Source organism: Alosa pseudoharengus, unplaced genomic scaffold, assembly GCF_046254945.1.
Source record: "Alosa pseudoharengus isolate Yale_2024_CS ecotype anadromous, Long Island Sound unplaced genomic scaffold, YU_APseudo_1.1 YU_APseudo_1.1_scf_17, whole genome shotgun sequence".
NCBI lineage: Eukaryota > Metazoa > Chordata > Actinopteri > Clupeiformes > Clupeidae > Alosa > Alosa pseudoharengus.
In genome coordinates this window covers 6550848-6567831 of record NW_027468640.1, presented here as the reverse complement: position 1 = coordinate 6567831, position 16984 = coordinate 6550848, and the positions used below count along the sequence as shown (strand labels likewise).

Genomic DNA, 16984 nt, shown 5'->3' with positions numbered 1-16984 from the left:
TTTATGGCTTTATGACCTCCTGTATATGGCAGTGTAATAAAAGTGACCTTTGGTAGTCTAACACTCACCAGTTAACAAAACATGAACATGAACCGTGCATGAACATCTAGGCTGCTGTGTTTGACATTAATTCTGATCTGAAGTTGGAAACTCAAGTAGACTGGAATATCCTTTTAAAACACCAAAATGCAAATGTGGATAGATTTTTGTAGGCAGTAGCTGTTTACTTTGGTTTTGTTGATGCATGAGCTGCTTATTTGTCTTTGTCAAACAAAAAAAACACACACACAGCCGTTCAGGAAACACTTTGTCAAGATTCTGCAGCAATGATTACAAAGCTATCTGGTACACCACACACAATGGTACTCTGGTACTTCATCAACACAAATTTATGAACGGTTTCAAAGTGCCAGAGTGTGCTCATAGCACTCTGAGTGGCAGTTTACAATCACACCCAAGTGGTCACATCTGATACAGGACATCAAACACCTTTTTGCACATGCACTTTTTGAGGCGCCGATGTCTGAAGGGACCAGATTCAGAAAGGAAACATGAATAAATATGACTTGTTTTTCAATACTTAATAAAATAAAATAAAAATGTATCAATACCTGTGCTTACCAGCTGCTGAACATATCTAGCCCAGCTTAATTTCTTGGTTTGGGCCTAAAATCAAGAATGGCTTGGACATACAAACTAAATGTTGGCATATATTTGCTTGCATAGGCTACATGAACATACACCACTTTTGTCTTGCACATCCACATAAACAGCTCACACACCTTCCACTTTTACGTTGCTTGTGCAATGTTCTTTTCTCAGAGTTTCCTATGATTTCTGTCTGGACCACAGGCTGGGCCACTCGGAGGCTGCTTCTGTGCAATAACTCCTGTAGTGATCTATTTGCTGTGGTCACTGGAGTGAAATGTGTGGAACCTTCTATCTAACCTTGAGTGTACACTGTCTAATCAGAACGGAGTGTCCTTCTGTGTGTTAGTGTGTATCCAAAAGGCACCTCTTATAATGAGATTCTGTTCACAGTGGAATGTAGTTGGTTGTCATGGTGCAGTCTGTTATTTTGCATTCTTGTCTGATAGTCAAGTCAAGTCAAGTCGGCTTTTATTGTCAATTTCTTTACATGCACTGGTCATACAAAGAATTGAAATTTCGTTTCTTACTTTCCCATGCAGACATAGACATACTTTAAATACAGACATAGACATAGACAATAAACATTAAATTAAAGTGCGAGACTGAATATAGAACATATATCAAAAATAGAAATATAGGACATATATCAAAAAAATAGAGGTAGTTGTGTTGTATATTTACATAGTCTTAACAGTTACATGAAGTTTAAAACTTGTGCTTGTGTGACCTGTATATTTACATTGATATTCAGTAATTTCAAGTATATCAGGCTTGATGTGAAGCAGCAACATGTTAGGCTGCGCAGTCACAGTGCAGTTCCACAGGGCGGTGTTGGGGGGGGGGGGGGGGTTAGGGTAGACAGGATCCTAGGTTCCTGACTGGCTGGTGGGTGGGGGGTGCTGTCAGTGATGGGAGAGTGGGTAGAGTGTTCAGCATCCTGATTGCTTGGTGGATGAAGCTACTTGCAAGTCTGGTGGTGCGGGAGCGGAGGCTGATGTTTGTAGTCTTATTGTTGTTAATCTGCATATTGTTTTTTATTACATCTGTCCTCGTTACTGTCCTTTAATTTGAACAGCCTGCATAGAGATTAGGAAAGGATAATATAGTTTGAATGGACCATATGCACGGAAGGCTCTCAAGCAAGCTCCGGTGGAGCGTCATCTGGGTTGTACCCTGACTATTATAAAAAAAGTGTTATTTATTAAATCATAAAATTACAATTTGTTTATGTCATGGCAAGCTTCTACATTAAGGCACAAGTGATAAGGGACAGGTGCAACAGCGGCATGATGGGATGCTGGGATAGAAGCAACAGGTACAATTCCAAGAAAATTAAAACTCTAAAATGTGCCAGAAAAGAACTCGGATATTCACACTCAGTCACTCGAGTTGGCTGGTTGCTAAGCGTCTCAGGTGTCAGTTTGGCAGCTGACAATGTGCAAATGCACGCAATACACTCAATCAATACACTATCTATGGGATGCCAGTTACACTCAATCAATACGCTATCTACAGTATGGGATACCAGACACACTTAATCAATACACTATCTACAGTATGGGATACCAGACACACTCAATCAATACACTATCTACAGTATGGGATGCCAGATACACTCAATCAATACACTATCTACAGTATGGGATGCAAATATCCAGTGTGTCTTATTTCTTCCTGAAAGTAAAGAAAAAAGGGAAGGCTATAGACTAGGCCTATTAGCATTACATTCATTTCCTTCTGGTGTCAATCCAGAATGTGTTGCTTTGTCTCTCTCCAGTCTCAATCAAGTTTAGATGAGCTGGTCTGGTGAGGAATTTAATTCCAAATGCAGGGCATGAGTTTAAATGTTAGACTGTTCAGCCCAGTTGTAAAACTCCATGTCAGGTCCCTTGCCCCCGTTTAAAACATTGAGTCTTTGGCAAACAGTGCCCTCTGCTGGACAATGTGGCACAAAAACCGGACAAGGAACAGATTCCAGTGTAGGCTACCCTGCCTACAGTATGTGTGTGATGTTAAAAAGACAGAAAAGAAAACATGTGTAACACTAACCCTCTGGTAAGTTAGTCTTATTGTTTGGAATACAGAGCTTTGCTTTATTAAATGTAGCATATTTAACAAATGTTATTAGAGCATTATTATTTATTGATGGTCAATATGGCCGTGATATCAGCCCTGTGTGCTCCTGTAGGGTTTGTAGGGTTAATACTTTTCTAGTGCTCTCACTGCTGTGCTGACCAGCTGCCTTTCCTCATCTACCACATTTCATTGCAATGTTTCACCTTGGTTTTACAACTATGTCAGTTGATATGATGTGAATTGCACATTTGCCACTTCATAATATCAGACAACATTTGACCTCAGAAACTTTGACATTTGCAAAGCATGGCTGTCACCGATCTGGAAAAGGAACTGCTCTGCCTTTATGGCGCTGACTATGAAGTGTTTGGGGGCAGTTGTGAAACCAATCCAATCAGCATGGTTGGTCAACTCTCATCTTTCTCAAAATGATTCAGCTACAGGTAATTCATCAAAATCATTTTGCCTTTTTAGACAATCAACTGTATTCTATTCAGTTTTATTGATTTTATTGTACTGTTCACACTGCACTTTGTCTTATGCTGTTCATACTGCACTACCTAAATCATTCCTTATACATACTTTACACTCTGAACAATCTAATCTAATCTAATCTAACATGCACATACACAACGAAAAATAGTGGGCCGTTTCGATTTACTTGGAGAGTGCAGATTTACAACATGGCAATTTATGACACATCTGGTGAAGCTAGCAGAAAATAAGATAAATTTAGCAGCTACTCATACAGTTGTGAATAAAATAAATTGCATGTGTCGGTCCATCATTTGTGGCCCATCATTTGTGGCCCACATTCCCACCAAATGTCAAGAAACCCACGGCAGTAGTTCTGCATACTCTTACTATGCGCCTTCTGTACAATGGACCTGTGGGCCTATTCAGCCTAAAATGGAGGCTAGTCCTGTACACCTGTGCGCTAAATGGTTTCCTCATATGCAAACAATAGGCTATTGTGGAATGCGCTCATTAAGCCTGGACACCAAGGTCATTAACACAACAGTTGCAAATGTTCAGTTCCAGTTCATTTATCAAGTGCACTCTTTTAAAACGCGTTTGTGCAACACTGCTGATGATTTATCCACAGAAGAAGCTCAACACCCACCTTTGGTTCGACTTGGTCATTTAAAATAGAAGAACATGTGTTAGTGTCATTTTTGTTAGCAGCCTAACTTTGCAGACAGACTGATAATGACTATTAATGACTGATAATGACATAACCTAGGCTATATTAGAAGCTTTACACACTGATAATGGCATAACCTAGGCTATATTAGAAGCTTTACACACTGATAATGGCATAACCTAGGCTATATCAGAAGCTTTACTTGTTGAGCACGGTACTCTTCCCCCTTCATCTTCCTTCCTCATCTTCCGAATTCCGATCACCTTGTTACTTTCACTTCTAAATATCATTCCTCTCCCGCACACCTGTGTTGTTTTGTCACCAATGGGTGGAGCTATTTCCCTCAGGGTTTCTATGCACCTCATCATAATCACAGATTTCTCAAGGAATGCAGGCTACGACATCTAGTCATATACCAACACATTTTGGAGGTGCTGCAGTGATTCACCATCAGTTAGGCTCAGGGCGGTTAAATGTATTTTTGTTAAAAGTGTATTTTGGAGCATACTTAACCCCCATTTATCATATTTTTACTGTGGTAAACCAACCAAGAAAGCATGGAATCTGTCTGTGATTTCCTGCGTCAAAATGGTGTGTGCAGGTTCAGGTTTTGAACACCTGAAAGTAATGCACTAATGAGCCGTAGACTATTTTAGAGACTCTCCTGGCTGGCCTCAGTGTGAGGTATTGTTTGTAGCTTGTTAAACATACTAAGCCGTTAATCTATGCGATATTTCGTGTATGACCCAGATTGTTTTTCCAGACTGTGATTTTTGGATTCTGTATCTGTTGCTTTCTGATTACGATTGACCTGTGCTACGCTTGGACCGTGTTTTCTGACCTGCCTTTTGGATTGTGCTTTGGACACTTTTGCCTGTTATATTCCCTGCCTGCCTGTGTACCGGACTTGGACTTACTCAATTCCGTTTGTGGATCTTCCCTCTGTAGCCTACTGTCGCTAAATAAACTCCTTTGCTCCCTGGGTCCCTTCTGTAGTCATTACACAAACATTGTTTAATTCTTTTTAAAAATAACTTATTTCATTGGTTGAACAACTAAGAAAGCATTCTGAGTGACTTAGTGAGCCACATCCTAATGATGGGGAGGGGACAGAAAGACTGGTCCACAATGTCTGCACTGCATATGTATATCAAGGTGCCCAGATCTTAAGCTCAATGTAAGCAGGGGGAGATGGCCCGGGAACTATAATGGCCAGCTCACACTGTAAGCACCCAGCATGCAGCAGCCAAAGAACTTCACACTGTAGGTGAGGGGCCTAGTGGTCAGATCAGGCTTTAAGCCCCAGGGGCCTAAGTCCATAGTGGTCAGAACAGGCTTTAAGCACCAGGGGCCTTAGGCCATAGTGGTCAGATCAGGCTTTAAGCACCAGGACCTTAGGACCCAAGAGGGCAGCTTATGTTTTAAACAACAAGGGGTGTGAGGGCCTGGGGTGACCACCTCACATGTGAACACAAAGGGGTCCAGGGGGCCCTCACATTGTAAAAGAGGTCTGGGGGCCCGATGATCAGCTCACGCTAGGAGCACTAGAGACCTTGTTCAACTGAGGCATGTGTTGTTGTTTTTCTGTGTAAGTGGGTAGCTATGATGACTGACCCATACTTCACCACCAAAGGCACATTTGTCTGGATGACACCATCAAGTGGAACTGGAGATTATATAATTTTCTGTACATTACTGTACATGTATGTCTCTTTAGGCCTTGCATTTACTGCAATGTTGAAACTCCCTGATGCTGTTATACCAAAGGGCTCATGTATTGTTCAATGATATAATAATAGGGTTCTGTGTGAAAACATATTTTGCAATATACAGCAGGTCTGTTGTTTCAGGAAAACATAGCTAAACTTAAAATACTGCCCAAAAGGATCCATTAGTATTAGTTTATGATCTAAAGTGTTCACATCTTACTATAATAAATTATGTTTTTTCCTGAGTTCCTGGGTGTTCTTTCTCTGAGCACTCCGTTCAAATCTATGTTGTTGTGACCTAATTGTCCACTGATATTCCCATACATTGTGCCAACACATGTTTAGTATTACTAGTTAGTTTAACATGAGTATACACTGAAACCCTACAAAGAAAGCAAAAATGGGACACATTCAATGGGTACTCCTACAGAAACAGTGCTGTAACTAGAATAAACGTCGCAATGCAATCAGAAATGCAAGGAAGAGTATGGGGACATTGTATCTTGATGCTCTAAATCTATTCATTGTTTATACACTGATGTGTGGTATGATGATGCCCATTATGGACATTTCTGTTGTACAAAGCTGACAGCCTGACACATAAATGTCATACGTATCTATTTTCTCTCTTAAAGTGGCTGTTTAGAACATACAGTACATGTTTGTGTCTGAGGGAACTCAAACACTGCAGTTGCAGTTGCAGAACTACAGTGATTGGCTTCATGACCTCCTGGATATGACAGTTTAATAAAACCACTGTGGTCATAAAATGTAAACTGATCAGTTAACAAAACAGTGCATGAGTATCTTATTTGAGTAATTTGAATCACCTCTGCCTGCTAATGTGAACGTAGCCCCCCCTGTTTCCCTGTCCTTACTGACCCAACCATTCCAGTGCAAGGCAATTTTATTATCACATTTCATACACAGGGGTAACTCAATGTGCTTTACATAAACAAGTGCAAAGAGTAGGCTGCATAAAAACACAAAGGGCAGTAGTTTAAAGATGTTTAAAAAGTAAAGTACATAGAGTAGAATAGTAAAGGACATAAAAGACAACACAGAATAATTAAAAGACAGAGTGCAACATTACTGGAACACAGCCAACAGCTTAACCTTATGCCTCGTCATAACACATCCTACAGCTTAACCTTATGCCTTGTCATAACACAGCCAACAGCTTAACCTTATGCCTCGTCATAACACAGCCAACAACTTAACCTTATGCCTCGTCATAACTCCAGTTAGGCTGTTGTATTAGATTTAACTATAGGTAGACCAGCTAACCCTAACAAAGCCTGATCCTTGGCCATCAGGCAGTTTACAACAGGTTATTAGTAGTGTGACAAAACCTCTGTCTGCCTTTGATTATCGGCACACAGTAAGTGTGTCCTTTATGAAACTCACACAGGTTCTCAACAAGAAAAGGAGTGATGAGCTCTCTGATTATCAGCATGAAAGCTCATGGTTTAGGGGGCGGGGGGGGGGGGGGCTTTAAAAGTAGATAAAATAGAGTATATACATATAAGACATAAAGTAGAGTAACTCAGAGAGCACTTCTGATTTCTGGAACAGAGCCAACAGCTTAACCTTGTGCTTCATCACACCTCCAGTTTGACTGTTGCATTAAATTTAGCTATAGACCAGCTAACCCCAAAAATCTATGGCCATCAAACAGTTTCTCGACACGTTATTAATATTGTGACAAAAAAAAAGTCACAATAATGAGTAAGTTGCTCAGCTTCCTCTCCAAAAGTGGCGTAATGATTTCCTGTTAAACCTGTCCCCATCCTTGCAGGGAGGATATTATGGCTTTAGATAGTGAGCAACACATTCCAGTGAACTTGGAAACCAGTTTAACTTGAACTTGGAAAAAAAGGACAAAGCCAAAGAATTTGTTTGTATGTGGACAGTTTTAACATTAGAGTAAGGGCTCGAAGTTTTCCGTGTACATGTCTGTTTACTTCCAAATATGTGATTTTGTTGGATATGTTGTTATTAATGACTAAATTTAAAAGCACCTTGACAATTGGCTATCAAAAGGGAAAAAAGGGTGGAATGTCTGCACACTTGCTCCCATCAGGAATTTTTAATGACTTTTACTGGTGACTTTCACACTTCCTTACTGTTTATTTTTCACTAAACTCTAAACAAAACACACCGTAGCTCACCCTGCTCCTTCAGTGATCCCTTTTGTCCAAAGCAACTTACTTGCGCCATGGCCCCTAAGCTCTGGAATTCCCTCCCTCAATTCCTCCGTGACTGTCCCTCCTTTCCATCAGGAATGACTTTCACACTGGTGAGAGTCATTAAAAAATCCTGATGGGAGCAAGTGCGGACATTCCACCCTTTTTTCCTATTGATAGTCTAGCACTTTTTGTCCAGCACCTGCCTTGGATGTGCGCACCACCAAACTACTTTTCAGCTTGACAATTGGCAAAATAAGTGAAAGATGAACAACTTGAAATAAAGTCCCAGTAAATTTCACTCTAAAGTTCACTCAGATGACTAGGCCTAATCATTGATGAAGCTTTGAAACAAACAGAACGCTTATGACTCACCTTTCTATTAAAAGTTTTCAACTTGATTACAAAACATCCCCTTCGCTTTCTTCGAGTGATTGGCGTCTTCTGTTCATTTTCTCTTTCCGCTTGGCTGCTCATTTCTATTCCCCTCCCACACACCAGATAACATCTCAGAACCTGTTCTCAGGCCACGTGCCGTAGAGCTGATGAATGTTGGCACAGACATCCCCAACCTTTTGTCCAAAGCAACTTACTTACTGTTTATTTTTCACTAAACACTAAACAAAACACACCGTAGCTCACCCTGCTCCTTCAGTGATCCCTTTTGTCCAAAGCAACTTACATGCGCCATGGCCCCTAAGCTCTGGAATTCCCTCCCTCAATCCCTCCGTGACTGTCCCTCCTTTCCTTTCTTCAAAGCTCACCTCAAGGAACGTTTCAGGAACACTTTTCACCTTCTGCCACCGCTTAGACTCATCGCAAATGACCAGTAGGCACGGCTGAAGTGCCCTTGAACAAGGCACCTAACCCCTCACTGCTCCCCGAGCGCCGTTGTTGTTGCAGACAGCTCACTGCGCCGGGATTAGTGTCTGCTTCACCTCATTGTGTGCTGAGTGTGTTTCACTAATAAACGGATTGGGATAAATGCAGAGACCAAATTTCCCTCACGGGATCAAAAGAGTATATATACTTACTATACTATACTATACTTAAATGCCTTTTTTTGACAAAACCCACCACAGCTCATCCCGCACCTTCAGTGATCCCTGAGTGACTCCACACAGTGTTTTATTATTGTTTTGTGGATAGGCTGTTTATTTCCAGTTTAGGGAACTTTTTTTCCCAGTGTACTCACTGAATGGGCAGCTAGTGAATCATGAGTAGATATCACTTGCAGTCGCTTACAGCCTCTTTAATGCACAATAGAGGCTTTTTATCGAGTGGTTTCAGACTTACATCATAATCATCACCTGGTATCTCAATGCATATAGGTTACATACAACATTCAGTTCAATTCAGCTTTATTTATACAGGATAGCGCCACAATGTAAGATGGGCTGGCAGGGCCGTGTAGAAGCCGGCGAGCAGAAACACACACACTCTTATCTGACCAGCCGTCACCCCACTCCCAGAGGAGCGGAAACACACACACTCTTATCTGACCAGCTGTCACCACACTCCCAGAGGAGCAGAAATACACACACTCTTATCTGACCAGCCGTCACCCCACTCTCATAGGAGCAGAAACACACACACTCTTATCTGACCAGCCGTCACCACACTCCCAGAGGAGCAGAAACACACACGCTCTTATCTGACCAGCAGTCACCACACTCCCAGAGGTGTCACCACACTCCCAGAGGTGCAGAAACACACACGCTCTTATCTGACCAGCCGTCACCACACTCCCAGAGGTGCAGAAACACACACGCTCTTATCTGACCAGCCGTCACCACACTCCCAGAGGTGTCCGTGTCATTGTGAAGCTCATCCATCTCGAACAGAAGACACATGATGTTGATAATGGTAGCCACACTGACCTGTCAGAGAGCAGAGCACCAGAAGCTTTCACCTGTTTATGTGAATGTGTGAATGAGAGCAGAAGGCTATTATATATATATATTATATATATTATAATTATATATATTATAATTATATATATATATATATATATATATTATAGATTATATGGAGAAGGTGAGGACTAGGGCACCAGAGGGCCTCTGGGTTTGTTTTTATTTTTGTTTACCTGTGCAGAAATGTGTCAGTTTTTTGGAAGTCAACGATTTCAAGACTGAGGTGGGCAAGTTTGTAAATGAGGGGACAATACAACTTGCAAACTGTTTTATTTATAAAAGTCACTTTATAACAATACCACTTATTTGAAACACTAAAAGGAGCAACATCCTCCTGAGTAAAGACAGGCACAGTGTGGAGGAGCTGTTGGAAACCTGCCGTATATGATGTATAAAGTGTCTTCAACAAGACACTGTAAAAGGGAAAACACTACATTTGGATGTAAGACTAAGTACGTCCCATCTACAGGCTGATGAAGGGAATTACAATCAGTGCCACATGTACACATGCACATACACACACACACACACACACACACTGCACTGACACACACACACACACACACACACACACACACACACACACACACACACACACACATACACATACACATACACACACACACACACACACACACACTCTGCACTGACACACGCACACACACACACACACACACACATATACTGTACACATACACATACACATACACACACACACACACACACACACACACACACTGCACTGACACTGACACACACACACACACACACACACACACACACACACACACACAGCAACCAAGAGTAAGACGTAAGACATTACGTAGACATTGCAGAGAGATCATTTGGTTGCTGTAGAAGTCAAGTATCAACATCTTTCACCAGAATTGCAGATTACAGTAGCACCCCCTTCTGGCAGGCTTACATAACTGCAACACAAAAAGGGTAAAGAAGAGCAAATCATTACACGTGTTTGCTGAGTGTGACATTTGGTTGTTTGTATTCTCTTACATGCTTTGTTTATAGTCAGAGTCATACACCATTTGAGAACCAGGGACACAGTTGAACTAAATGAGCAGAGTTAAGGCACAGGGACACAGTTGAGTTAAATTAACACAGTTAAGTGACAAGGACACAGTTGAGTTAAATTAACACAGTTAAGTGACAAGGACACAGTTGAGGTGAAGGGACACAGTTGAACTAAATGAAGACAATGTGAACAATGTGAGCACAGTTGAACTAAATGAAGACAGGTGAACAACGTGAACACAGGTGAACTGAATGAAGACAGGTGAACAACGTGAACACAGGTGAACTGAATGAAGACAGGTGAACAACACAGGTGAACTAAATGAAGACAGGTGAACACAGGTGAACTAAATGAAGACAGGTGAACAACACTGGTGAACTAAGTGGAGACAGGTGAACAACACAGGTGAACTAAATGAAGACAGGTGAACAACACAGGTGAACTAAATGAAGACAGGTGAACACAGGTGAACTAAGTGGAGACAGGTGAACAACACAGTTGAACTAAATGAACACAGGTGAACACAGGTGAACTAAGTGGAGACAGGTGAACAACACAGTTGAACTAAATGAAGACAGGTGAACACAGGTGAACTAAATGAAGACAGGTGAACACAGGTGAACTAAGTGGAGACAGGTGAACAACACAGGTGAACTAAGTGGAGACAGGTGAACAACACAGGTGAACTAAATGAAGACAGGTGAACAATGTGAACACAGGTGAACTAAATGAAGACAGGTGAACACAGGTGAACTAAGTGGAGACAGGTGAACAATGTGAACACAGGTGAACTAAGTGGAGACAGGTGAACAACACAGGTGAACTAAATGAAGACAGGTGAACACAGGTGAACTAAATGAAGACAGGTGAACACAGGTGAACTAAGTGGAGACAGGTGAACACAGGTGAACTAAGTGGAGACAGGTGAACACAGGTGAACTAAATGAAGACAGGTGAACAACACAGGTGAACTAATTGAAGACAGGTGAACACAGGTGAACTAAATGAAGACAGGTGAACAACACAGGTGAACTAAATGAAGACAGGTGAACAACACAGGTGAACTAAATGAAGACAGGTGAACACAGGTGAACTAAGTGGAGACAGGTGAACAACACAGGTGAACTAAATGAAGACAGGTGAACACAGGTGAACTAAATGAACACAGGTGAACAACACAGGTGAACTAAATGAAGACAGGTGAACACAGGTGAACTAAGTGGAGACAGGTGAACAACACAGGTGAACTAAATGAAGACAGGTGAACACAGGTGAACTAAATGAACACAGGTGATCAACACAGGTGAACTAAATGAAGACAGGTGAACAACACAGGTGAACTAAATGAAGACAGGTGAACAACACAGTTGAAGGAAATGAACACAGGAGAAACATGAAGAAAACGGTAAAGGTGTTGGAGAAGCAGCCAAGAGTGTGTGTGTGTGTTTGGGGGTGTGTATGTGTACATTTGTAGTGTGAGGACACGTGTGTGAGTCGGTGTGTCTGTGTTTGGGGGTGTGTATGTGTACATTTGTAGTGTGAGGACACGTGTGTGTGTGTGTGTGTGTGTGTATATGTGTGTTTTGGGGGTGTGTATCTGTACATTTGTAAGTGTGAGGACACGTGTGTGTGTGTGTGTCTGTATTTGGGAGTGTGTATGTGTACATTTGTAAGTGTGAGGACACGTGTGTGTGTGTGTGTCTGTGTTTGGGGGTGTGTATGTGTACATTTGTAGTGTGAGGACACGTGTGTGTGTGTGTGTCTGTGTTTGGGAGTGTGTATGTGTACATTTGTAGTGTGAGGACACGTGTGTGTGTGTGTGTATATGTGTGTTTTGGGGGTGTGTATCTGTACATTTGTAAGTGTAAGGACACGTGTGAGTGGGTGTGTCTGTGTTTGGGGGTGTGTATGTGTACATTTGTAGTGTGAGGGCACGTGTGTGTGTGTGAGTGGGTATGTACATTTGTAAGTGTGAGGGCACGTGTGTGTGTGATTGGGTATGTACATATGTAAGTGTGAGGGCACGTGTGTGAGAGTGGGTGTGTACATTTGTGAGTGTGAGGGCACATGCTAGGTGTGTGTGAGGGTGAGTATATCCATGAGTGTGAAGGCACAAGAGTGTGTGTACCTTCGGGAGTGTGTGTTTGTAATAGTACATTCGGGAGAGTGAGGGCATGTGCTGCACGTGTGTGTGTGTGTGTGTGTGTGTGTGTGTGTGTTTATAAATAAAACTCAATTGAATTGAATTGAATTTAAAACAACACCACTTACACACTGTTTTATTTATAAAGGTCACTTTAAAACAAATTACTCCAAATATCAATGTGAAGCAGCCAGTACACAAGTGAGAGGAAGACATAATTAGAGGATAACAGAACTGGAGAACAGCAATAGGAGCAACATCCTCCTGAGTAAAGACAGGCACAGTGGTTGGAAACCTACTGTATACGGTATACATCATAGACTGTATATCGAACAGTCTGTGGTATATATAGTGAAACAATGTTGTGAGGGACCGAGGCGACCACCCCACGTTTAGGGAGGTGCGCCACTGGATTAGGTGGAGTTGAGGGAAGGCAGGAGACAGCAGTTCCATACAAAAATATAATTTATTTAGTCCATTAACAAGCAGGCAGATCCAGGAAGCACAATTAAAGAGTCCAAACATGAAATCCGGGGATCTTCAGTAGACAAACAAACATGTACCGTGCCATTAAACTAGGCACCAGGAACCTAACCTGTCTAGGCTCCCTGTCCAAGCAAGGCGACCTTGCAACTTTGGACCTACTTTCCCCTTGCCTCACAACAAGCAAGGGTTAACTTTACATGAAAACAAACATTTAACTTCCCTGGCCCTGGATCTCTGGCACTCCCATGTGTCCTCCTGTTTCTCCTGCGTCTCCAGTCTATTGTGTGTCTCCCGTGTGAAATAAGCCTGCCATTAAAGGAGAACTTGGCAACTATTTCAACGTAATAAACCCGTTTAGAAATCATTTGGATGGTTAAATGACCTGTTCCGGTGAAAATGGTGACTTTCCCCGCTGCGCCTAGCATCCCCAGGCGGAAAACCAACCTTGCAACATTGAGACTACCGTCCCGGAAAGAGAAGTGAGAAACAAAAAACTCGTTTTAAATCGTGTTTCTTACCTTGTAACATCCACATAGTTCTGCCAAACTTATGCTAACCGTTCGCTAGCTTGTAAACAAATCCATGTGCTTTATCGTAGGGATGGGTTACTCGACACACAGTCCCGACACACGTCTCGAGCTTGCAAAACACTAGTGCTTCGAAACACCGCTTCGGAGCCTATCTTGAAATGAGGTTGTCACGTGACCTATTGAAACGAAGCTTCGTTACCTCACTGACACGTCATGCAGGTCTCAAAACACAGCACAGACTCACCCAAATAGGTAAACTGTTAATGCATTAAAGAATTATATACATAATGTCTAACATAAGTGTGTGTATCCCCCATCTTCATGCTCTGGCCAGTATATATCAGGCTCTTACGGGCACATCTGTTTCACATGAATGTAACTTTAGCCAGTATGCTAGGCTATATGTAGGCTAGCCTACATTAGTAGCCTAAACAGCGTCAAGAATAGTGCCTATGAAGGAGCTTTTAGCTCGGTTGACTGCACGCTCGACTTCCGATCCGGGATAGTAGCCTACTGTTCGCGGGTTCAAGTCCGACGGGTGCAGGCAGATACTAAAGTTCATATTTTTAAACATACATTTTCCAAAGCTGGTGATGTCTTCAGTAAAAAGAGACGATTAAGCGCAGAATAAATCATATTCTGAAATAAAAACATTTGTATTTGAGTATTCGTGCATTTCTGCAAATTCATGCATGTCTGTAATGTTGGTGTAGGGATTTTTATTGACCACCAGATGGCGTTGTGGAGTAGTGTGTCAAAAGCTTCGAAGCATCAAACCAGTTTGGCTGTAGAAGCGCCACTGTTTCAAAAGCCTCGCTCGGCACATCCCTACTTTATCGTTACCTTTTCCCACAGTTTGAAATAGCATAATGCACAATTTCTCCAGCAGAGGGGGAAATCCTGCCAAGTTTCCCTTTAAATAGGCTAGGCAATTACCCAATTAGGTCTGGGCTAAACCATAATAGGGAATGCGGGGGTGGTGGTGGTCTGTACCATTAACCCAATCACAGTTAAGATCTCCCAGTATAAAGACACATACACCTACATACACAAGACATAAACAGCAATAAAACAAACTGAGTGCAGGTGAGTGTGTTTGGCTGCAGTCCATGCAGGTGTGGCACAAGGCAGTTTTTCAAATGTTTGTCGTAGGGGAAAAGGAGAGGACTCCTTTTTCACAAATGTGCTCTTGTATTCCTGGTACAAGCTCAAACTATTTCCCTGTAGAGGTAGAGATTCAAGCCTGGGAAGCAATAACACACACCAACACTCAGTTGTGTGTTCTAAAAAGCTTCAAAGTTTATTACAAGAATCACCCAGTAAATGCAGCACATCAGAATGATTGGCCTATGCATGTATCAAGATCACAATACTTGACATTTAAGAGCATCAAAATGGAGAACATCTGATGAAGAGAACAGTCATGTATTGAACATTCAGGGATCACACATGAAGCAAAGCAATACATTTGTAAAGGCATCTTTCATAGCTAAAGAGTTCCCTTCAGCACTTGCATGCGTGTGCGTATGTGTGTGTGTGTGTGTGTGTCTAGGGAAAGACTGTAGGTGTAGGAAAAGTAACCCAAAGGCAATTCACATGAGCATACAGAGTGATGCACTCAGATACACAATACAGTCTTCAGAGTGAACATTTTCAACTTCATATAGTCAACGTGACACTTATCATTAAATAATATTTAATGTGGATTACAACAGGATGGATTCATTTAGGGTCCATGTACTTTTAAAAGTTTACAGTTTGGATCTTTCTGAAGTTCAGAGAGCAGCTGCTGTGCTGAGGGTCCAGGCTGATTCGCCCCCAGCCAGAGCTCTCTGAGGGATGAAGGGTTTGATCTCAGTGCTGATGCTAAAGCTCTGAAACCTTCAGCTGTTATACTGCAGCGCTGCAGGCTGTAGGAGAAAGAGGGAAACACTTCATCAGATCAGCTGAAGGACACGTAGAGACCAAAGAGGGAAGCCGTTGTTATGGACATGTAAAGGTGTATGAGTGTGAAATGTGTGAGTCTGAGATTTAGCAGGAGAAAATGTGTGTATGAGTGTGACATGTGTGAGTCTGAGATTTAGCAGGAGAAAATGTGTGTATGAGTGTGACATGTGTGACTGAGGGCCAGATGTACTTTTGACGCTTCTGCGCCCACTTCAGGCGCATTTGTTTCGCAACGTGCGTGTAAAATCATTGCGAGGTATGTACAAACAGGCTGCAAAGATGTTAAAGCTGCCTGTCGCTGGAGCTGAAAATGGCTAATTGCGACCAAATCTGTGGTGGGGACCCCCAAACAGAATGCTGTTCCCCCCCCGAAAAGAGAAGGGGGGAGAAGAAGCAACTTCACTGGTCCATCCCTGGACCCGTGACTCCATTTGTGTTCAAAATGTATACTTTAAAAGAAATGACAAACTAGAGTATCTTTTGATAACCTCTACATTACACAAATGTTCTTTGACTTATTACTTACACCTGAAGATTTTTTAAAACTAAGGCTTAGACTCATAGGTTTGGAGCCTAATAAGATTTTGTATTTTAATTTAGATTTTACTATGCTGGCGGCTAATCACACAATTTTAACGTAGCTTGAAAGGGACAGGATTCAGGAAAAGGCTACTGAGACAGGCCCCTCTTCTGTCTGACTCACCTCATGTTACCCCTGTATGCATTATTGGCTTCTGACAGAAATGACGTTTTGTGCCAACATGTAGAAACACTAGGCCTACTACAGCCTTTAATTGGTGAATGGAGGTGCAAATTCCTTTCTTTGGTTATTGTCCGCGATTCACATTAACTGCTATCACGTATTGTAAACGTCGCCACATTTGATCACGTTTTGCCTGCATGGATGCGCGATTGAGTGCGCATCTAAATATAATATGCAAGATGCAACAATCATTTCTAAGAGGCCTATACACGGTAATTTCTGGCATTACTACTAGCATATGAATGCATTATTTATGTTGAAAGACATGAAAGAAATGACACAGGCTTGCACAAAAATAAAACGTTTCACTTTCGCTATCATTGCGAGAATAGGCTACAATATGGAAAATGTTCCCTTTCAGTCTGATCGGCTCCAAACATGTATGGGATTTCCTTAGCCTGTG

The 16984-nt window shown here is 41.9% G+C and overlaps 1 protein-coding gene across 6 annotated transcripts in view; it reads right to left on the bottom strand.

Annotated features, from left to right (window-relative positions):
* LOC143127184 (NLR family CARD domain-containing protein 3-like) overlaps positions 1 to 16984 on the bottom strand; it is a 110011-nt gene that overhangs the window by 59892 nt on the left and 33135 nt on the right. For 2 of the 6 annotated variants that reach the window (XM_076288520.1, XM_076288521.1), the window contains one exon: positions 15146 to 15781. The exons of the other annotated variants lie outside the window; for them this stretch is intronic. In XM_076288520.1, the coding sequence (XP_076144635.1) occupies positions 15598 to 15781 (184 nt within the window). In that variant the 3' untranslated portion in view covers positions 15146 to 15597. Of the gene's footprint in view, positions 1 to 15145; positions 15782 to 16984 lie in introns of those variants that run through there. 6 annotated transcript variants of the gene reach the window in all.